Consider the following 23,072-nt stretch of genomic DNA (forward strand, 5'->3'; position numbering starts at 1 on the left):
ACATACTTTTGTTTGCAAATTAAGAAGCATATTTTAGAATTTGAACACCATGAAATTATTGAATGCAATGAACAGTGATCATAATTAAGAAGTCAATCATAACTCATAAGTGTTAATTACGCCACTTATCAAGTGGTATGATTAACAATTGATTTACAAAGGATAATGAAAGTCTGAAAGATTTAAAATATATGCGTAAACCTTAATTGTATATTAAAAAAATAGTAATATTATGTATTAATATTTTGTTATTTCGATATTAAATGTTAATTTTAACTATAAATAAAATCCGTGCATCACACGGGTTTAAATCTAATTTAAAGTAAATTGGAGATCAAAATATATGGATTCGTTGATTACTAATCTCTTAGTGTCACGTTTAATTATTGATTCTATACTGACAAAAAGTAATCTAGTATGTAGTATTTGAATAAATGAAAATTATAAAGCCAGTAGATATCATTAACATTAATACTTAAACAAAAATCATCAACAATACTTTTCACCATACTTGGACAACCCTATAGAGAACTCAAACGGGTTAGGTGAGCCATACCGTGTGTTTCTTAATTAGCCTCCTGAAAAACATGATAAACTTAACATCTTCAAAGTGTTAATTTCTCTAACAAAAATTCCTACTTAATAAGTTTACCGCAAGCTATCATTCCCAAAGTCTCAACTCTCAAGTACTCCGTATGATATTCTTAGCATTGCACTGTATTGCCATCTTCAATCCAAGCACAATAAGCTTTAATTTAGCTGTCCAAGAACTTGTTAGGATATTCCTAATACACGATTCATATCTTGATGATTAAGCTGATACGGATTAGAAAAATACAACTAGCTCCAATTTATAAGTTTTACGTAGATAATGTAAACTATAACAATGGCAGTAGGCACGTTACGTTACCTTGGCTTTCACCATAATTCATTCCAAGAATAGGAAAAAAAAATGAACAAAAAATCTCAAAGTTGATCTCAAAAGTGGCTTATAATATTTAATAAGTTTCATGTTACACGAGGCAAATAACAAAAACTTAAACAACAAAATCGAAGTTTAATTCATCCAGCTAGAGAGTCAACCACTAAAACACTTCAATTTACTTCTTAATTAAGGTAATTTTTGCACAAAGTTTATTAAATTTTTGAGTATTTATGAAATTAGGTGAGTTAATAATTATATTTTTGGATTATTCTTGGTTTTTTTTTTTTTTTTTTGTATGAAAATTTCAGAAATTATGGAATCTATGAAGATTAATTGGATTGCTGGGGTGCTTACTTTTTTGTACTTGGTTCCTGCCATTCTTTGTTGGGGTCAACATGGCCATTATGCTACTTGTAAAATAGCCGAGGTAAGACTCGTGTAATGTAAAGTGAAATAGATTGCTTAGACGTGTGAAACGGGTTGTTCGGATCAGATTAAGATCGATCAATCTAGCTTTTAAAGCTTGACTGAAATTTTATTTCCGATTTCTGGGGACCTTCAAAGTTTGATCACTATTGAAATTTGTATATTGTTAAAGTTGTGTTTTGTCTAATGCAATGTTGCAAATGATGTTGCTATTGTTATCAGGAATATCATACAGAAGCTGCTAAGGCTGCGGTTAAAGAGTCAGCTAAAGGCGAACTAGCAGCTGTTTGTTCTTGGCCTGATCTGCCTGAGATTCGTAAAGGCTATCCCTGGAGTTCTGCATTACATTATACTAACACCCCAGATTTTATATGCAAATTTGATTATTGCCGTAAGTTTTACTTCATTCGTTATGGAATCATGCATACAGTGGCCGATCCAGAAATCTTAGAATAAATTGCAGATTAACAGTAATTTGACAGTTTCAGCATTTATATTTTATATAATTTTAATGTTAACATTGTCTGAATTCAGCTAATTAAGTGAGCATACTAATAATACCTCAAAAATAATGTTGACATAAGTCTATTCTTTTACACTACAGGAGACTGCCATGATTCTGCTAACCAAAAAAATAGATGCGTGATTGGAGCAATGTACAATTACACCATACAACTCGAGTCAGCTTACCATAACTATGGAACTCAAAAGAAATGTATGTTGTATATATGCTCTAAAAATATGTTTCTCTCTTTGTTTTCACTTCTTAATTAATCTAACTTATATAACGGAATCTGAATTTATAGATAACTTAACAGAAGCTCTTATGTTCTTGTCTCATTTTGCTGGTGACGTGCATCAGGTGTGTGCTCCTTTCATTAACAATCCGATCATTCAAGTCCTGAGTAACGCGCTAAAACATTTAAAACCTAATTAGTAGCGTTGCCAACTAATTAAACTTATCATCATCAATTTATCTGTGGTTATAAATCTTAAAAACTGCAGCCTCTACATGTTGGCTTCATCGGAGATCTTGGTGGAAATACAATTAATGTGTACTGGTACAATCAAAGCACCAACTTGCACCATGTAAGTTGTATTAATTCCTGTTTTTCCTCCTTTTAAGGGTTTCTATTTTTTTTCTTTATGTCAATATATGTATGTATTTAAAGTGAACTTCTTTTCCTTAGGTATGGGACACAGCTATCATCGATTCTGGCTTGGAGAGATTTTATGATTCAAATCTGACAACCATGATAGGAACGATATTAAGAAATATCACGGTAGGTTTCTTCCAATGCATCAAAGTTTTGATGGCCAAATTCTAGCCTAAATTCTTCAATACATCAGCAAGAATATGGTTTGTAGATAAGAGATGTAGTTTTGCCTACTTTCTAAGGTTTCGTTACTTTGATTTGTTTCCTCTTTACCATGTATATACGGTGTGACCTATTGTGGTGAATGGAACACGACACTTGACAATGTTTCCAGTGTTACAGTATTTCTTTGTACTAACATTTGATACTCATGTTGAGATTTTTGGTATGACCAGGATGACTGGTCCAATGAGACCAAATTCTGGGAAAAATGTAACCATACAGTCTGTCCTATACCGTAAGTTTCTACTTGCACTCTTAATGTTGTATGCTTTCAGTAAATGTTATAATCTTTCGATTCTCCCCTGCTCACTAGAAATAATGTACTACTGTCAACTTGTGCAGGTACGCATCTGAGAGTATTTCTTTAGCTTGCAAATACGCATATAGGAATGCCACGCCAGGAAGCCACTTAAATGCTATATAACCCTTCTTTCTTATACATTGGCTATAATAAAAGATGATTACATGAGTGTACACTTTATAACCAAATAAGATACTACTTGTAAAATAGACTGTAGAAAAAAGAAATCAAAAAAAGTACCTTCATTGTGGAATGGAGGGACTATCTTCCAGTTTTAAGATGTGATCTCCTTTTAGTAGCACATCAAAATGTATACTAGTGCTGCTAGGCTACATGTGAATGTGTCATCGCTGCTAGACTTATGTCTTTGTTTGAGTTAAATGTTGCAAATTTTTGTCCTAACTTCGTTTTCTTCGTTTTGTTTGTCATATAGATGATTACTTTCTTTCTCGGCTGCCAGTCGTGGAGAAAAGATTGGCTAAAGGTGGAATTCGCTTGGCTGCTACTCTTAACCGGATTTTCGATTCCCAAGTCACAACGGAGAATCACAAACAGAAGAAAATTGTGAAGGGTTTCTCTAGTTTATAGTAGTAGGATTATTGGTGATGATTATTGTCAGTGAGCCTTTTCTGAGCATTCAGTGTAAGTCATGATCACTAGAAGTTTGATTGTGATTTTGTGTACTGTTATCATGTTTTGTATTTGGTTGTACAATTTAAATTTCCAAAAGTTAATAAAAAAAAAATATTGCAGATGTGATGCATATTGATTCTGATTGACCTTCAGCTGATAAATGAATAAAAATGGGCAGGAAGCTTTCTCATAATCTATCAGAGCCAGGTTTCGATCCTGGGACCTGTGGGTTATGGGCCCACCACGCTTCCGCTGCGCCACTCTGATATTGTGATAACAATTGCACTTTAAAATATGACACTTAAATATTATGACCTCACTTAAATATTATGACCTCATTTACTTTCATACACATTCCATTTGTATTTTCTTGGGGACTCACTTCTATACTATTCCCGATTTTCCCATATTCTTCTTAATTGACACAAAACTCTACATTGACAAGCATTTGTGAAATTGTGATTTACAAGAGTATTATTTATGGTAAAACCTAAAACATAATCATATAAGATCATCTGATCATGTTAAAAGCACATTAAAGGTGATAATAAACTTGTTGATAATTAGAGATATAAATTATTAAACTTGCGTACTGACAAAGGTAATATCGTAATTGTAGAAAGTGTCAAATAAAATGAACAGAGAAGTACAGAATATTTTATAAAGTGTAGCTAAATAGGACTAAGTGTCACAAATACTTGAAATTTTTAAAGTACACCGTGGGATGGGACACACTTAGAGTTAGGTACACCTAAGAATATTTTTCTACTCATTTGTTATTCCCTCCGCTTTTTTTTAAAATTATTGGTTTGACGGGTATTGTGGTTGAATGGGGTAAAAAAATATTATAAGTAGGATTTTTTGGGAGATTAAAAATCATAGAAAAGAAATAGTGTGGTGATAGGTTTTTTTTTTCTTTTTTACGGGATGATAATAGTTTATGACAAAGTAAGGGATGTGACTATGCGAGAAAAAATAAATATTGAGTAATAAAAAAGTAACAATGGAGAAGGATATAATACTTTGTTCAAAATAAGAGAATATGTCCTAAAAAGGGAAATAATCTATTATCTACTACCTCCAAATTTTTAAGTTGACACGTTTTGACATTAGCAGTATTCACACACCTCCCTCTGACTGTATTTTGTGCTTTGTATGTAATGAAAAATATAGTCGTGTGGGATCTTGTTAGATCCATCACGTAATATACTTTCAAAGTATCAACTTTTCATAATTTTTGTTTATCGATAATTAAAGATATTAATGATTGAATAATTGCATTGGAAAACGTGACTAAAGAAACGTGTCAACTAAAAAAACGGAGGAAGTATTACTAAAACAAAACATTGCTGAAATGTTGACATCATCAACCTTCAAACTATCCTACGTGTCATTTACACATTAAAAATTTTCCTGCCTATTATAAGTGTTATGTCATCAATTATTAATGATTTTTTAATTTTTATTTTTAATCTACACTTTTGACTTCAATGCATAAGTGTATATATATATAATTCAATTTACCAAGTTTCTCTCCTAAGGCCCCGTTCACTTCACCTTATTTTTACTGAACTAAAATTATTTTTGTTGAGCTTAAATTATTTTTACTGAACTAAAATTATTTTTTCTGAACTGAAATTATTTTTACTGATTTTCGATTATATTTCTTCTTTAAAAACACTGAATTTTACTGAACTGAAATTATTTTTACTGAACTAGACTAATTTTTACTGAACCGAAATTATTTTTACTTAATACGGAATACTATTTTGATTGTGGTTTTAATTTTTTTTCTTTACTTTTCTTAATTGTAAATTATTTTTATATTCAATTATAATTTTCATATACAATGTGATGCAACAAAGCATAAATTACAACAAAGATTAATTCTAACCGTGCATTACATGAGGATAACCTAATACGCTTATAAAATTGGTGCACCGACCTCTAGGTGACTACGTACGCCTGAGTGTATAGAAAAGTTTTTGCTCCACACTCTTACTCTGAGTGGTTTTACAGAGTATATACTCTGAATCGAAGTTTAAGTTTTTAACCAAACCATGTTTCTGTTTCCAAATCAAAATTGAATACTTTGTGAAATTAGGATGAAAGAAGTACTTCAACAAAAAAAAACAAAAACAAAAACAAAACAAAACAAAACAAAACAAAACAAAACAAAAAAGGATGAAAGAACAAATTACAAATTTGTTATTTTAATTTTTCTTTTTATAGTCCATTTTCACACTCGCTCTCTACCGCAAATTTAACAACTTTCATATTTAAAAAAAATACAGTAGTAAAATACAAAACAACTTACAAAATTGAAAAATTTGTTAAAAAAAAAAAACCTTTAAATGCCTCTTTTTGCAAGAAAAAAACCTTTTAAACAGATCTTTGTTAAAAAAAAAAACCACCACGATGACTTTTTTTGTTTAATGAAACCTCCACTTACTTTTCGACTGCTCAATTTAGGCACTGAATCTTTCTTTTCCCTACTTGCAGCCTACTGTTGGGTACTTTTCCCTCTTTTTTTTGGCTCCCTAATTTTCCCTAAATAAATATCCTAGGGCAAGCCTCCCCAATTGAATTGAAAAAAAAAAAAATAGGGCAAACTTCCCCAAATCAAAACAATTGAAAGGTAATTTAGGGTTTTTAATCTATTTCTTCCTCATTGAAGTGCTGACTTCACCATTGTAGTACTCAAACCAGCATTCTTCTCTCTTCTCTATCTCATAGTTCTCTTCTTGTGCGTTTTTCTCTATTCTGTAATAGTTCTGTTATTGAGCGTTCTTTTCAACAAATTCAACAAATTAGGGCAACAATTGAACAATTCTAGTCAACAAATCAACAATCCATCAAAGTTTCTGGGTTTTATTTAAGCATCTCACTTCAAAATCACCAACAAGAAGCAACAATTAGATAAATTAGGTTTATTTTTTGTCGAATTTATCTCTTAAACCCTACCTAATTTCACGCAATTTCTGCGATTCAGTACATGAGGGTTTGTACTTCACTATGTAATTAGGAAACCTTGATTTGCGTCCAAACGATCCCTTTCTTTTTCCTTTAGCCATTGATAACAGTAAATACGTGAGTTTCTCACTTGTCTTAAAAAAGCCCTAAATTTTATACTAATTCCAGTAATAATCCGAGGAATTTAGACTTACCTTATGTTTTTGTTGAAGTATTAATGGCGAGCAGGAGAGAGAGAGAGAGAAACCCAAATTGATGTGATAGTATTGCAGAGCATCTATGGAAGGAGAGAGAGAATACAAGGGAAAGACTTTGGAGGGAAATTAAGAGGGGAAAAATAAAAGGGGGAGTGCAAATATAAAAACAATTGGAGAAAGAGTCAATGCCTGAATTGAGCAGTCACTGCTAGAAAAGTAAGTGGATTCAACAAAAAAAAAAGTCATCGTGGTGGTTTTTTTTTAACAAAGATCCGTTTAAAAGGGTTTTTTTTTTTTTTTTTTTCAAAATGAGACATTTAAAAAGTTTTTTAAAACAAATTTTCCTTCAAAATTTGTGCTTCTTCACTATTTTTAGCTTTCTACTGTAATAAAATCTCATTGTACTGTAAACAACTTTCATCTAAACAAACTTCCCTTGTATATATATACAACTTTATACAAAAACCAAAATCAAGATATGCTTACAATATCAATCAACTTCCACAGTATCTTCGATAAGGGCTTAAGGAAATGCAATCAAAGATGCAAAAAAATTTAATTTTTTTCAAATTTATTAAATCCCTAGAGTCCTAGACTACAGTTTTGTTCCTTTTCCAGCTGCTAGCCAATTCTCAAGCTGATCCCATCCCGCTTAATGAAATTTACTGCTGTTCATGTCTTTCATCAGCTTGAGTGTTAGGTTCGTCATTTTCTGCATCAATAGCTGCTATTCTGTTCACTTCACTCTGTAACGAGAAAATCATTAAATAATAATTGATTAGTTGACCTCCTCAAATACCATGTAATTTTGAATTTTCATTAGATCTCACATCAGAATTTTACATAAAAGGAAGGAGAGAGGAGCAGGATTACGGTCTAGAGCTCTATAGAATGTATCTATTGGCTTTGTAGCTACTCCAAAATTTATATACCTATGCAATTTCAATTAAAAGCCTTCTGTTATAGATTTAAGGAAACTGAACATATTTCCACCGCTACAGTATAGTCCAATTATACATGTTGTAGAAGCACAAGAGCAAGACCAATAGCAAGGAGACTAAACTAAATTTGTAAATTAGACTTATAAACTTGAATTTTCCCAAATTAAAATGGAGCAACTAAACAGCATTTTGCTTCACATCTGCAACATAACAGGGAAGTGTATATCTAAATTGACCACTCCAGGATAGCGTTTATCCTAAAATTGTCTAGGAAACACACATAGTTTTTGGGAAATAAACAAAAAGGCAAGTGCACTTAAGAAAAGAAGTGGGGAGTTCAACCAATGAAATTCGTAGTGGCGCAAGCTAAAAGTTAGCCAGTACAGGAAAACAAATATTTCGTACATTTCTTTGTTGTTTTTTTTCATCTTGTTCGTAAGGAAAAATGATAGCTTGGAAAGCATAATCACCCCAAAAAAAGAAAAAAGCGAAACTCCCCTGGCACTCTTAAAAGTTTAAAGGATCAAATGAAATGGAAATATGGAACAAGCTATATGCTAATCAACAATTTATATCAATTGTCTAACATACAGATTCTAATCAACAATTTATATTCAATTGTCTAACATACAGATTCGATATCAAGAAGATGAACTGCTGAAAATGTAGGGTTAAAACATTAAATGGTATAGATATACCTTTTTATTCAAGCCCAAAGCAGATGTGAGCTCATAGAACTTACGCATTAGCATTTCTTCTTCTACCTGAAAGTCCATGAGACCATAGTAATCATGATTATGCTTAAACTTATCCAATGAGGAAACAGAAGAAATAATTTCGGTGTTCTATCATTTCAACACCAAAATACTGCTGGATCCTTCAAAAGTGTAACTATCAATTATCATCTTTTGAAGCAAGTACAACTAAATTACTAAGAGCAACACTATACAGTCTTATACTAATTCTCTTTTATATTCCAGGGAGAGATCAAGCATGTTAACATTATAAGTTCCAAACTCCGCGATAAACACATATAGATTAACGATTAAAATAGTAAATACCTGCAGCCTGTGCAATTCATGAGACATTTTCTTATAAGCATCGTCGAGTAACTCATTCTGCTTCTCCAAGTGCCTACAAAGACAGAGTTAACTCATAAAAAAGAAGGATAGAAATGAAATATAAGATTTGTAATCAAAGATTCAAAGGAAAAACATATACTTCAACATCTCTGCAGCATTTTTGGGATCCATGAGGTTTTCTGAGAAAACACACGGAACCATAATTAGCTATTTGACACAATCAGGAGTGTGAGAGTCAAAGAAAATATTCCCAGATCAGAGGAATTGCTAAAAAAATCGACATTTGCATCTAGCAAACATTTGACATAAAATTTAAAATCTCATACAAACATACATGCAATGAGGAATTCCATAAGAGAATCAATATTTGATTCCATAAGCTAGCTCCAACAGGCTACCACAAATAGAGACATACTCAAGACTCTTTAATTATCACCAATGCTCTTCAAACATATCGCATTATGATTTCAATAATGTAAAGCTTCTATTAAGCATGATATGAGATGTATATACTCCGCAATCCATAATTGTGTAGCCATTATAAGGTGAATTGAACATGGATGGCATTACATGCTAAAACAAGGGGCAGCACGCAAAGCATAAACATTAAACTAATTAAACAAGATTACTCGGCCATTCCAGACTACCAACAATCTACATCACCAGGCTGTCAGTTTCATCTCATCCAACATTGACATTATTCTAGGTAATTGGCTCAAGCATTTATACCAAGGGACCCAAACATCTAGTATACAACAGTTAATACTTGCAGCATTTCCAACTCAACTGTATTAAATTCTTGGAATCATATATCCCATGCCCACATCATCATCCCATAAAGATCAAAAGCTTACAACGATTGAAATTGCTTACACATGTGATTTTCTCCCAGTCAGCAACCCCTTTGAATATGGCGAGCTGAGATGAGGCTTCTTGTGCATACAATCAAAGATGACAACCCAAATTAATCTCTAAGCCTTAATACTATGATCTACTGCAATAGATTCAGCTCTGAGCCTATGTTTTCCTAGACAACAATAGAAATTTGATTTAATATTCCACAATCACAAATTCAGAGAAGAATATCCAGTAATCATGTCCCAACCACCCCCAAAACCACCCACCCTGCCCATCATGAATTCACTCATCCACCACCAAAAATCCACCCAACTCTCTCCAAAAAATACCTCAACAAGGCACCCACCCTGAAAACCACCCAACCGCTAATCAATCACCACCTCTGAATCTCGCCGCCGAGTTGTGCGCTCCGATCAAAATCCTCTCAACGCTCCGATCTGCACTTCTTCCAATATATTCGGTACTCTCTCAGTCTCTTGACTGCTCAATTCAGGCATTGACTCTTTTTTTTCCGTACTTACACCTGATTGTTTTTATATTTGCACTCCCCCTTTATTTTTCCCCTCTTAGTTTCCCTCCAAAGTCTTTCCCCTGTATTCTCTCTCTCCTTCTTCCATAGATGCTCTGCAATACTATCACATCAATTTGGGTTTCTCTCTCTCTCTCTCTCCTCTGCTGCTCGCCATTAATACTTCAACAATAACATAAGGTAAGTCTAAATTCATCGATTTGTTACTGGAATCAGTATAAAAATTAGGGCTTTTTTAAGACAAGTGAGAAACTCACGTATTTACTATTATCAATGGCTAAAGGAGAAAGAAAGGGGTTGTTTGGACGCAAATCAAGGTTTCCTAACTACATAGTGAAGTACAAACCCTCAATTTCGTACTGAATCGCAGAAATTGCGTGAAATTAGGTAGGGTTTAAGAGATAAAATCGACAAAAAATAAACCTAATTTACCCAATTGTTGCTTCTTGTTGGTGATTTTGAAGTGTGATGCTTAAATAAAACCCAGAAACTTTGATGGATTGTTGATTTGTTGACTAGAATTGTTCAATTGTTGACCTAATTTGTTGAAAAGAACGCAGAATAACAGAACTAATAGAGAAAAACGCACAAGAAGAGAACTATGAGATAGAGAAGAGAGAAGAATGCTGGTTTGAGTACTACAATGGTGAAGTCAGCACTTCAATGAGGAAGAAATAGATTAAAAACCCTAAATTACCTTTCAATTGTTTAGATTTGGGGAAGTTTGCCCTATTTTTTTTTTCAATTCAATTGGGGAGGCTTGCCCTAGGAATGTGAAAATGGACTATAAAAAGAAAAATTAAATAACAAACTTGTAATTTGTTCTTTCACCCTTCTTTATTTTTTATTTTTTTTTTTGAAGTACTTCTTTCATCCTAATTTCACAAAGTATTCAACTTTGATTTGGAAACGGAACAAGTGGAAGAACTTACATATGCATCAAACAATTCACATAGTTTCTTTCAAAGATGAAACCTCAAAAGAGGCATTTGGACCATATACTTTGCTGTATGAAAAACTTACCAACTGAAATTTAAATCGAGGATCCATAATTGTAGCAATAGCCATAATGGGAGAGAAATCAGACCAATATTTCTCAAACTTACCCCACATTCTCAATGCCATCTTTCTAACAAAAGAATCAACACTTTCTATTTCATCTTTCAACAACAATCTTACCCTCATAACGTTAGGAAAGTAAAGATTCGCAGTAGGGTACTTTGATCCTGAAAAGGCACAAGTAACATCATAAAAAACTTTCAAATACTTGAAAATTTTCTAAAGCCTAGACCACTCATCATTTGTTGGACAATGCATATAGTTAGTATCAGTTTTCTGAAGATGAACAAAAGCCTTCCTATAAAATATAGCATTCTCTAACATCATAAAAGTTAAATTCCATCGAGTTGGCACATCTTGCCTCAACCCCCTAGCTGAACTCAATGAAACATAAGCAACACAATCAAGAAACCTTTGTTTTCTAGATTGTGAACCCTTGCAATATTTCACAGATTCCCTGACCTTGCAAACAGCATCATCAACCTCTTTAAGTCCCTCTTGGACTACCAAATTCAGAATATGACAACAACAACGAATGTGAAAATATGTCCCATCACAATACAAATCAAGATTTCCTTTCAAACAATCCACAAACACATCATTTGCAGATGCATTATCCAAAGTCATTGACATTATTTTTTTTTCAATTCCACAATCCTTTAACAATGTGTAAATTTTTCAGACATAGCAACACCAGTATGGGGTAGGGGAATGAAAGAGAAGTTTAAAATCCTTTTCTGTAAAGTCCAAGATTCATCAACATAGTGTGCAGTCAGTGAAATATAGCCATCAGTGGTAAGAGATGACAAACAATCAGAGGTTAAGAAAATTCTCCCAAAAACTTCTCGTAAGGTAGCAAGAAGTCTTGCTTTCTCCACATTATAAAGTTTAATTATATCATTTTTAGCGGTGTTTTCACATCAGGTTGTAGGTAAGAAAATACATTTCTAATCCCTTCACATTCAGCAAATTGAAAAGGCAGTCCATGCTTAACAATAGCAATAACAAGCAACTCACGAAAAACTACAGTATTAAAGGTAGTATTTCTAGCTCTAAGACCATCAGAACTAGATTGCAAAAGCATTTGACCAACATCTCTACTACTCTTCTTCTTGCAAGAATTTGAATGTCTAAGTAAATTACCAGTACCATACTTACAATCAGCACTATAAATCTGACCACATTTTTTACACTTACTCAGGCCTGTCCCTGAGGCAGGGCAGGAGGGGCGGCCGCCCTAGGCCCACGGAAAAGAGATTTAATTTCACATTGAATTATCTCGAAAAATACATAATTTTAGGGATATTTGATTCAATAATCAAATTACGCTCTTAATTTTCTTTTCTTTTGGATATGATGTTTCATAATCTAAGAATTTACGAACCCTAAACTTATAGTACTGATAATTAAATTAGATTAGATCAAATATAAACCCTAGATTGCGAAATTGATGTGATGATAACAACAACAAACAACTTACCTTAAAAGCTGCTTCAATGGGGGATACAAGAATTAGATTCAACGAAGAACGCTTCAATGGAGAACGTTGAGTGCGCTCCAATGAAATAACTCGGAGAGGTAGGAAATAGGAATGGAGGCCTTTAAAAGCCATGACCCGCCATAATTATAATATGGGTCTGATAAATAAATGGGGCGGATCTTATCGTCTAATTATGAGACAGGTGAACTTTATAAAGGGTCGTTTGGTTCGCAAAGCGGAATCGGAATGAAATGGGGAAAGGGTATGGAGGAGAATGGAATGAAACCCTTGAAATTTAGGGTGTTGTTTGTTTTAAAAAAACAAAGGGAATGATTCCATGGAACCACCACCACAGCACCACCATTAAGGGTTTTATTTTAACTTTTTTTTTCTGGAAATTGGTAGTTTGGAATTCCGGCGGCGACCAGCGAGGTCGGAGAAGTGCCGACGAAGGTGGAGCGAGGTCGGGGGAGGTGCAGCAAGGTCGAGGGAGTGCCGGAGAAGGTGGAGCGAAGGTCGGGGGAGTCCGGCGAAGGTGGAGCGAGGTCGAGGGAGTCCGGCGAAGGTGGAGCGAAGTCGGGGATCGCCGACGAAGGTGGAGCGAAGGTCGGGGATCGCCGGTGAAGGTGGAGCCAAGGTCAGGGATCGCCGGCGACCATCCGGCGAGGTTGGTGGGATGTGGGTATGGTGGTGGTTGGGGAAAGGAAATGGTAAAGGTAGGGGGTGGGGAATGGGGGTGGAATAAAAATGGGTAAGCCCAAAAATAAAAAAGGAGAAAGGGAATGACAAAAATAGCAAAACAAACGTTTTTCAAAGGGAATCATTCCCATTCCCTTTCCCCATTACAGCGAACTAAACGGTCCCTAAAGGTTTTAAGTAAACATGTTTTAAATATCAATAATAATAATAATATATAATAACTATATACTAAAAGACACACCAGTGACACGTGTCATTTCTTGGTGTGTCCTTAATTTTATTTTATTTTCAAAAAAAAATTCAATCATAGAATAAAATCTTATACGAAAAAAATTTATTTTATATGTTAATAACAAAGATAATTACTTTAAATAGAAAAGAATATTAATATGATTTGCGATATATAATGATTTACTACATGAGAATATTTATATTTTTTTTCCCCTAAAGTTGTTTATTTATTGATTAAAATTCACAATAGAGTAGTGCATATACTTTTACTGCCCCATGAATGATAATAACCCCGCTATTTCCCTTCTCTAAGTGAAAATGAGTTACTGTATTTAATTATTTTATTTTATTTATAGAAACATTACTATTTTCTACCTTAATATATAAAAATTAGTTAGACTATACTTCATAATATTAATATAAACACACACAAAAATCTCATGAAGATCAATATTACAATATTATTTATTGCCCTCATCCAAAACATGTTGATACTATATATAATTATATATTTGAATACAATATCTACACATCAATATTTCAATTACTTAATAGACGATTTTATTACTTTGTATTTAAGAATATCAAATTATTCAATTTATACTTAATAGATATATCCACTTATCTTTGATATTTTAATCAAAGATTTTCCACAGTGTTTTTAGATTTTTTGTTTTATTGTTGTAAAATAACCAATTATGTTGAAAAGTTGATATTAATTTTTTAAAATTGTCGTGCATGGCACGAGACCTAACCTAGTTTTTAATATTTCCATACACCAAAGCTTGTATCAATTCTTTGTAAGTTTTTTGGATTTTTTTTTTTAAAAAAAAAATAGCTGAAATTACATTAATTAAACTGAGTTTACAACAAACGAAAGGACAGTAAAGTATCATAAGTTACTATTGGCATAAGAAGCCCTTACACAATACCAATTAAGGTCTTTAACGATATTTACCTTTAAGCTATTACAACGAGTGAGAACAACGCATATAAGACTTACCAATATACATTTAAACATGCAATGAGACTATTGATTGAACAAGGGAAATTGGTGATGGTGTTTCGTGTTGTGCAAGGTATTTTCTAACATACAACTAAAAGTCTATGAATGTTGTTGAAATGACGGAGACAACCCAAAATCAGTATGCCTTACCCTAAGGGACCCCAATAATTCAAATGGACAAAATTTTCTTGAGATCTATGCTTCATACATGTCAATCACATTTATTGCGATCTGACAAAACCATATCTTATACTCCCTCCGTCCCATAATTATATAATTCCTATTGTGTTTTTTCACGATATTTAAGAAATGGAAGGAAAAGTGGAAAAAAGCTAGACAAAAGTACAAGGCAAGTGGATAATTTAAGGGGAAAAATGTGAAAAGTACAAGTATAGACAAAAGTTAGAGAGAGAAAGTGAAAAAAGTACAATGCAAGTGGATAAGTTAAGGGTAAATTAAGAAGTTTAATGAATAAAGTAAAAAAATAAGGGCATAATGATCTTTACATACTATTCAAAAATAGAAACAGAAACAAAATTTCGGGTCTCTAAAATAGGAAAACATAAACTATATTGTGGGACGTAGGGAGTATATATAAACTGGGTCTCTAAAATAGGAAAACATAAACTCCCTACGTCCCACAATATAGTTTATGTTTTGGATGAGGGCAATAAATAATACTGTAATATTGATCTTCATGAGATTTTTGTGTGTGTTTATATTAATTTTATGAAGTATAGTCTAACTAATTTTTACATATTAAGGTAGAAAATAGTAATGTTTCTATAAATAAAATAAAATAATTTAATACAGTAACTCATTTTCACTTAGAGAAGGGAAATAGCGGGGTTATTATCATTCATGGGGCAGTAAAAGTATATGCACTACTCTATTGTGAATTTTAATCAATAAATAAACAACTTTAGGGGAAAAAAATATAAATACTCTCGTGTAGTAAATCATTATATATCGCAAATCATATTAATATTCTTTTATTTTTAAAGTAATTATCTTTGTTATTAACATATATAATAAATTTTTTCATATAAGATTTATTCTATGATTGAATTTTTTTTTGAAAATAAAATAAAATTAAAGACACACCAAAAAAATGACACGTGTCATTACTGATGTGTCTTTTAGTATATAATTATATATATAATATTATTAATACTTTTAATATTTAAAACATGTTTACTTAAAACATTTATAAAGTTCGCCTTTCTCGTAATTAGACGTTAAAGATCCGTCCCATTTATTTATCAGACCCATATTATAACTATGGCGGGTCATGGCTTTTAAAGACCTCCATTCCTATTTCCTACCTCTCTGAGTTATTTCATTGGAGCACACTCAACGTTCTCCATTGAAGCGTTCTCCGTTGAATCTAATTCTTGTATCCTCCATTGAAGCAGCTTCTAAGGTAAGTTGTGTGTTGTTGTTATCATCACATCAATTTCACAATCTAGGGTTTATATTTGATCTAATCTAATTTAATTATCAGTGCTTTAAGTTTAGGGTTCGTAAATTCTTAGATTTGAAACATCATATCCAAAATAAAAGAAAATTAAGAGCGTAATTTGATTATTGAATCAAATATCCCTAAAATTATGTATTTTTCGAGATGATTCAATATGAAATTAAATATCTTTTCCCCCGGGGGCGTTCGTTAGCAAGATCTGGCCTTATTTTTTTTCTTCTTTTATACAATCTCTTTATAGGAAGAAAGTTAATTATAGCAATTATATTGTTGCTGTAATTAGAAAATTGGTTGATCAAAGATGTTACTGTCGGTCTTTTGTGATATCGTTTGAAGCTTTACGCAGTTTCGCGGTAGATCAAGAATTTTTAATTGCATTGACATTTTGAAGCTTATGAGTGATACTCTATAGATTGGTAGCTTAAATAAAGTATTAGTGCATTGAAATTTCGAAGGGACTCATGATACAGAAAAAGGAAGCTTTGTTAAGTGGTTAGGTAATATGGAATGATGTTTGTTGTAACTTTTGTAATTCTTTGAGGAGATTGCTGTATTGTAAGAAATTTGTTGCTTGTGCTTCTGATGATGTTACTTTTATTTGGCTTTTGGCCAATTTTGTACAGATAACCAACATGTACAATAACGTGGGAGTTCAGCCTGGAGGCCAAGCCGGCCAACAGCCACAATTTCCTCCCCAAGCTAGTCCATTTGGGACTGCTTTCACTGGAGCTGGTTCTGGGTTGCTTCGCAGTGGATTGAGTGCATATGGAGAGAAAATATTTGGTTCAAGCTCGGAGTATGTGCAAAGCAATGTAAGTGCCAATATTCTTTTGCTTTAGAGATCTACTATGGCTGTCTTGCTGTTTTGTGTAATAATTTTGATGTATTAAGCTTCTTGAGTTGGCATCTAATTTTCTTGAGCTTGGCTAAATTTATGGCTATGGGATTTTCACATTGTTGTTTTACAAACATGGAAGGATGCAGATTTTAGGAATAACTTTGTTGGTTGTTGAGAATATCCGGTGAAAATTTTCATCTTTTAGAAAAGTGAGAACCCTGTTACTTACTCTGAAATTGGTTGTTGATTATTCCATGTGTTTGTGAGCTTCTTCGACATCTCGAACTCTGTATTGACCCCCCCTCTTCCTATATACCCTAAAGAAATGCATTTTAATTTTTTACTTAGAATGAGCTACCACTGCTATACCTTTTGAGTATTAGAGCTGTAAAACCAATCAGGCTGGTCAATATAAGAGTGTTTGAATACTTGTATAGTTGTATTTATATGTTGGAATGGTGGTTGTGTTTTTGAGTAAGCAGACGTAAACATTCTGATCAAGTTGTTTTATACATTACTTATTGGGTTTGATTTGCCATTATATAAATTCACTTGTAATTAAGTCATTGGAAATCAATGGTGGAACTTTCTCCCTTTGATTTCTTTGGCTACGTATAGCATTTGCTGATAGATATATTCAAATATCTATATATTAATGCCAAACATTGCATGATATTGGTTGGAAGTTTAATTTAAATCAGTTGCGCTGAAAAATCACATGATTAGTCATGTGAGTTAGAAACATACCAAAGCTCATAACAATTTTCGATCAATTCAAAGACATGAAAGATTCTTGCTGCCACGAAAATCCATTAGACCCACAAAAGACTCAGCTGCATATATGGGACCCTTGCGGATGATGATAGCCTTCTAGTAATACAGATGCCTTGACAAAAGTTGTATCACAAAATTCAATGTGAGCAATACACAAAATGAACATCCTATTACGATAATTTTGCCACGATTCTTAGTTAAAATCCAGCATCTTGAGGGTTTATGAGAATTTGGACAATGGACAATGGAGACTAAATTATAATGAAGACCATAGTTCAAATTATGATAATTTTGGAAAATACCCCTCTGCCCCTATGTGTTTGCCCCATTTGATTTTTATGGTCTTTAATATACTTCTTATGTTTCTTTTTAGTTGACACGTTTCTTTAGTCACGTTTGCCAATGCACAAATTCAACCATTAATATATTTAATTACTGATAAGGTTAAGTTATAAAAAGTTGATATTTTGAAAAAATATATCATGACGAATTTAATAATATCCCACATGACTATATTTTTCATCACGTATAAATCACAAAACATGGTCAAAGAGAAGTGTATGAATAGTGCTAAAGTCAAAACATGTCAACTTATAAAAAGTGGAGGTAGTGTTTCAAAACATAAATATCACGGGTTCCATATGCGTAAAAAACTAAAAATTATGAAAATTTGATATTATAAAAGTAATTAGTGTTACGAATGTTACAAGATCCCACTTTAGTATATTACTTCTTACTTCATATAAATTAGCGAGAAATTGTGGTACAATTTTTAAAAATTTGATCCAATAAATTACAACAAGGCAAACAACTTGGGACGTAGGGAGTAATAATAGATATAGTGGTGACTTAAAAGCACAAAAAACAGAAGATTTGTGACAATTCACAACTAAGAGCAAATTTTCATTATCAAAATCTAGCATGTTGAGAATTAAAGTATTTCCTCTAATCTAGAAATATTACATCATTTGCACATTTGACGCTATTCACGCGAGTAACAACATATTTTCATTTATACATAAAGAAAGATATAGGTCATGTGAGGTCTTGTTAGATTTGTCTCGATATATACTTTCATAATATCAACTTTTTTATAATTTTTTACTTTTACATAACTAAAGATATTTAAGGTTGAAATGTGCATTGGGATGTGTAAACTCCCCCCCCCCCCCTCTTCCTGTGGTGCAATAATTACAGAATGGAGGAAGTATATTTTTATTTTAAAAAATAGCTACTCTATGCTGTCAAAAGGGAGACCATATATTCTTGTGAGCCTGTTACTCAGCTGATTCAGAGCTGATTCAGCTCTGAAAGAAACTATTGGGGCAAGATCAAGTTCAAACTACAGATTTTATTACAGCCCTCTTTTCCCTTTTTATCCTTTCTTCTCTGGCTGTTAAGAAGTTTAGGCTGCAAAACTTCCATAAACTACCTCTAGCTCATAGAGTCAAACTACTTCAACTTAGAAAGCTGTAAATTACAAGTCTTGAAGTAGGCAAACATTTAGGTATGAAGGGCATACAAGCAAAATAGTAAATAGCTGTTGTTGCACAGGGATATTATATATGAGTGATAAAATCACTTAGTAGAAGTAAATCTGTTTGTTGCCTTGAAATGTCATTAAAATGGCTTTGAGTAATAACTTTTTGTTGGTTAGGACCCAGCTGTCTTGACCATTTATTAATTCATCAGAAATCATATTGTTTTAACCTTTTTTTTTCCTCTCCTGACATGTTCCGCCTAATGACTATATTTTATAGTGCCATTTGTTGGAGAAACTACATTTTATTTTGGTTATATGTGGCCAATCCCTGGCCCCTTTTTGCTCCTCAACCATTTTTTTGAACTGTATTTCTACTCTCCAGTTTCAAGAGTTCTCATTTTTTTTTACTTGCTGTGATGATAAATCTGACAGATAAGTAGGTACTTTGCTGACCCGCAATATTATTTCCAAGTGAATGATGACTATGTGAGGAACAAGTTGAAGGTTGTTCTGTTTCCTTTTATGCACCGGGTAAGCCTTTCATACCACAATTCCTATACTGTCTGGTTGTTAAGCCAATAATTTTCTGTATTTTATTGTACTGTCGTTCTTATTCTGTTTCTCTTGATGGCTTTTTTAAATAGGGGCATTGGACGAGGATCACTGAGCCTATGGCAGGCAAAATCTCCTACAAACCTCCAATTTATGATATCAATGCACCAGATCTTTACATTCCTATGATGGCATTTCTTTCGTATGTTGTGCTTGCTGGATTATCCTTGGGGCTGAATAGAAAGTAAGTATTTGGCCTACTTGTGCATGTCTCGGATCAAAATTTAATCTGCGTATTCTATGTTTTGACTCCCAATTAATATGTATCATACTTCGTAATTGTTTGGGATTTGCTATCTAGAATATGTAGGACCCTGGTGAGGTGTGAGCTTCATGTGTGGGCTGGTTCTGTCTCCCTGTATGGAGGCCCAACGCCTTTCCTGTCAATAAAGAAAGATTGTTTAATTTGAGTAGTAATCTTCAATTTGATACTTCTGTAGACACTTTGAGATGGTCAGCATAATCCTTCCGATTCTAGCACTTGAAAGGGATAGTGTATTCCTTTTATGAACTTGGGTAAAATCTCTGGAAGTTTGTAACTGAGTCAGTAGAATGAGATTCTTTTGACCTCAATTTTATGATTTAATCTGGAAATTATACTAGTTAGGTCATTGGTGGCTGGTTGTACCAGTTTATAAAAAGGCACCTAGGTGCTGAGGCACTAGGGATTAGGGTAGAGCACCTATTTTGCTCTAGGCGAGGTGCATATAAAGAAGCGTATAAGGTGCACTTGAGGCGTACTTGAGGTGCTCATAAGCAAATTTCTGTTAACTGTTTTATATTGTGCACCTCACTTCAAAGAAGCGCACCGAGGAGGCGTGCCTAGGTGCAGCAGGACCTTCATTGCCTCATTGTCTTTGAGCTTTTTTATACATTGGATTGTACTACCAGGTTGTTGAAAGGGTTAGTGAAATCTTATTGAACAAACAAGATGTAATTAACTCTGGAGGTATTTTCCAAATGTGAGACTAGGTTTCTTATGTACTTTTATGAAGATGACTGGCCTGTATTACAAGTGTAATGGTGGCCATTTGTTTAGTTTATGCCATCTTAATTAAATCTCAACACTTGCAGAAGATTTGATCTGATTCTGGCCTTCTATAAGTTGAGTTTCTTTGTATTATACTTAGCGTGCAAAAATTTAGTGATTGATGTGGGCTTCAATAGAGGGGTAAGTTACTGAATTTCTGGCCCTAAACCCAAATACCAAGCCCTAAAATTTAGTAAATAAAGTGTGATGGATCATGGTATGACCCGACCCATACGAGTGTATACCCGGAGGTCCAAAGGGAACAACCCAAGAGTCAATGGTCAAGAAGTCAGCAACAACAACAAAGAACAAGAAGACAAATCCCATTAAGAAGCAACTAAGGAAAACAAGCAACAAAGCTCCTATTATGTCTAAATTGGTTTTGCCATTTTAGTTAATATTCACATGTATCAACCTAAGACTAGTTCTATAAGTATGTTAGTAAACTTAGAAGTAGGCATCCAGAAATTGAGTGACTTGTATGGAGAGTAGTAGCCTCAAGCTATTAATAGCCTCAAGCTATTGTTATCTTAGTTGCTTAATCAATCAATTAAACACTCAAGGTTCCTTCTAGAAATCTTAATTCGTATAATTGCTTGCGCGTAGTAGTAGTCTATTACATAAAGAAGAATAAATCTCTATCTTTGATGACTTTGTGGTAGCTGATGCAAGGGGTTCGAAGTCATGATCTCTATCTAGGGCATAAGGTTAAGGATGGCTTTGTTTGATTTTGTCGTTGATCAGTGCTCCTGTAGTTTGAATTAGGAAGAATAATTCTTTTGTGCTTTCTGATGCTTAAATTTCTTATTGTAATGGTTCTGTGGCCTTTTTACTTCAATCATTTATTCCATGATCAAAAGTAGTATAATTCCTGAGCCTCCTGTTTCTTTTCTAGTTGTGTAAAAATCTTGATTTTTTTTTTTTTTCCTGGGTTTCTGTTTGTTATTATACTCTGAACTTAGCCACTTGTTTTACCAAATTGGTTTCTGATTATCATTATACTCTGAACTTAGCCACTTGTTTTACCAAATTTCAGGTTTAACCCAGAGACTGTAAACTGGCTGCTCATGAAAGGACTAGTGGGGTGGTTTTTACAGGTTTTACTACTCAAAATGTCATTATTGTCACTCAGCAGTGGGGAAACACCATTGTTGGATATCGTGGCATACGCAGGGTATGCATTTACAGGCATATCTTTGGCTCTTGTTGGGAAACTATTGTGGAGACACTCTTATTACGTCACGTTACTCTTGACCTGCCTTAGCATGGGAATTTTTCTGGTGAAGACTATGAAGAGAGTTTTGTATGCAGAGGTGAGGAGTTATGACTCAGGCAAACATCATGTGCTCTTGCTCTTGATTGCATTGGCTCAGTTTCCACTCTTCTTGTGGCTTGGGAACATAACTGTCAACTGGCTGTTCTAGCCCCCGAATATCTAGTTGCTTGTTGTATAGCTCTAGCATCTAGGTGATACAGACTCCTTTGCCAAGGATTTTTACTGTTTGTGTGGTGCGTACTTGGAGACTGCGTTGTCCGGACCATACTGTTGTCTGTTAACAGGATAAAATTGGAGTTATTCATTGTCTATAGGATCAAACTGTAACCGCTAATGTTGTTATATTGATAATTTTTGGTAATTCAGGAATAGATATGATTTCATATGCAGTTGAATTTTGGGTAATTCATGCCGGAAAGACAATTGATGCCTTTTAAGCTTATATGGCTATAAGCTCTTTAGTGTATCTGTCCAACTTATCTTTCATGTTTGCCACTTCCAAGATCAAATGTGGAAGTTGTTAGCACACTGAAACCTTCGTCTAAGTTATTAGTGCAATTTGAGAAAATACAAGTTTATCTTCATGATAAACAAGTAAATTTCTTATGGAGTTTCTAACGTGTCCATAGGTATAACCGCACGTCCGCACAATACTAAATAAGATATAAAAGATTCATTATGTATAAAATTATTCTTACAAATATAATGAGAATATTTTCTTAATTAATTAAATAAAATTGATGATTTTAAAAAAAAAAATTCTTTATGGCTTACCCTTCATGTAGTTACTCTTTTAATACTTGTTGTACGAACGGGTATTATTATTATTATTATTATCATTTTTTTTGGTGTTTAGAGAG

The 23,072-nt window shown here is 33.3% G+C and overlaps 3 protein-coding genes and 1 non-coding gene across 7 annotated transcripts; 2 read left to right on the plus strand and 2 right to left on the minus strand.

Moving 5' to 3' along the window:
- Positions 1–1,091: 1,091 nt before the first annotated feature.
- LOC110706716 (endonuclease 4-like) lies at positions 1,092–4,056 on the plus strand. Its single transcript, XM_021884677.1, has 9 exons — positions 1,092–1,352; positions 1,574–1,742; positions 1,956–2,066; positions 2,158–2,213; positions 2,357–2,440; positions 2,542–2,634; positions 2,904–2,965; positions 3,073–3,144; positions 3,463–4,056. The coding sequence occupies exons 1-9, from the start codon at positions 1,221–1,223 to the stop codon at positions 3,617–3,619; spliced, it is 936 nt and encodes a 311-aa protein (XP_021740369.1). The 5' UTR covers positions 1,092–1,220; the 3' UTR covers positions 3,620–4,056.
- Positions 3,860–3,931, minus strand: TRNAM-CAU. Its single transcript has one exon. It is a non-coding gene; the product is annotated as a tRNA-Met (tRNA).
- Positions 4,057–7,173: 3,117 nt separating the features above from the next.
- On the minus strand, positions 7,174–12,928 carry LOC110706823. 4 transcript variants are annotated; one of them, XM_021884783.1, is made up of 6 exons: positions 12,784–12,914; positions 11,268–11,470; positions 8,997–9,036; positions 8,837–8,909; positions 8,474–8,539; positions 7,174–7,580 (listed from the first exon to the last, which is right to left on the minus strand). In XM_021884783.1, exons 3-6 carry the CDS (start codon positions 9,026–9,028, stop codon positions 7,497–7,499), a joined length of 255 nt encoding a protein of 84 aa, XP_021740475.1. In that variant the 5' UTR covers positions 9,029–9,036; positions 11,268–11,470; positions 12,784–12,914; the 3' UTR covers positions 7,174–7,496. The 4 variants fall into 4 exon arrangements, with proteins under 4 accessions (XP_021740475.1, XP_021740474.1, XP_021740472.1 ...); XM_021884782.1 differs by having other exon boundaries at positions 11,424–11,470; positions 12,784–12,913; XM_021884780.1 differs by lacking the exon at positions 11,268–11,470 and having other exon boundaries at positions 12,784–12,928.
- A 3,064-nt stretch (positions 12,929–15,992) lies between these two features.
- LOC110706824 (protein YIF1B-like) lies at positions 15,993–22,654 on the plus strand. The gene is made up of 5 exons (XM_021884785.1): positions 15,993–16,142; positions 16,823–17,011; positions 19,727–19,825; positions 19,939–20,090; positions 21,973–22,654. The coding sequence occupies exons 2-5, from the start codon at positions 16,832–16,834 to the stop codon at positions 22,358–22,360; spliced, it is 819 nt and encodes a 272-aa protein (XP_021740477.1). The 5' UTR covers positions 15,993–16,142; positions 16,823–16,831; the 3' UTR covers positions 22,361–22,654.
- Positions 22,655–23,072: the final 418 nt, after the last annotated feature.

This window comes from Chenopodium quinoa, unplaced genomic scaffold (genome assembly GCF_001683475.1).
Source record: "Chenopodium quinoa cultivar QQ74 unplaced genomic scaffold, ASM168347v1, whole genome shotgun sequence".
Classification (NCBI taxonomy): domain Eukaryota; kingdom Viridiplantae; phylum Streptophyta; class Magnoliopsida; order Caryophyllales; family Amaranthaceae; genus Chenopodium; species Chenopodium quinoa.

What these genes read in the sequence shown, in the direction of transcription:
- LOC110706824 (XM_021884785.1), top strand. Translation starts at nt 16,832, where the DNA reads ATGTACAATAACGTGGGAGTTCAGCCTGGAGGCCAAGCCGGCCAACAG. An exon ending in CGGAGTATGTGCAAAGCAAT is followed by an intron (nt 17,012 to 19,726) that starts GTAAGTGCCAAT and finishes TAAATCTGACAG; the next exon opens with ATAAGTAGGTACTTTGCTGA. An exon ending in TCCTTGGGGCTGAATAGAAA is followed by an intron (nt 20,091 to 21,972) that starts GTAAGTATTTGG and finishes ACCAAATTTCAG; the next exon opens with GTTTAACCCAGAGACTGTAA.
- LOC110706716 (XM_021884677.1), top strand. Translation starts at nt 1,221, where the DNA reads ATGAAAATTTCAGAAATTATGGAATCTATGAAGATTAATTGGATTGCT. An exon ending in CTACTTGTAAAATAGCCGAG is followed by an intron (nt 1,353 to 1,573) that starts GTAAGACTCGTG and finishes TATTGTTATCAG; the next exon opens with GAATATCATACAGAAGCTGC. An exon ending in CTATGGAACTCAAAAGAAAT is followed by an intron (nt 2,067 to 2,157) that starts GTATGTTGTATA and finishes CTGAATTTATAG; the next exon opens with ATAACTTAACAGAAGCTCTT.
- LOC110706823 (XM_021884780.1), bottom strand. Translation starts at nt 9,028, where the DNA reads ATGGATCCCAAAAATGCTGCAGAGATGTTGAA. An exon ending in ATGAATTGCACAGGCTGCAG is followed by an intron (nt 8,540 to 8,836) that starts GTATTTACTATT and finishes ATGGACTTTCAG; the next exon opens with GTAGAAGAAGAAATGCTAAT. An exon ending in CTTTGGGCTTGAATAAAAAG is followed by an intron (nt 7,581 to 8,473) that starts GTATATCTATAC and finishes TTCTCGTTACAG; the next exon opens with AGTGAAGTGAACAGAATAGC.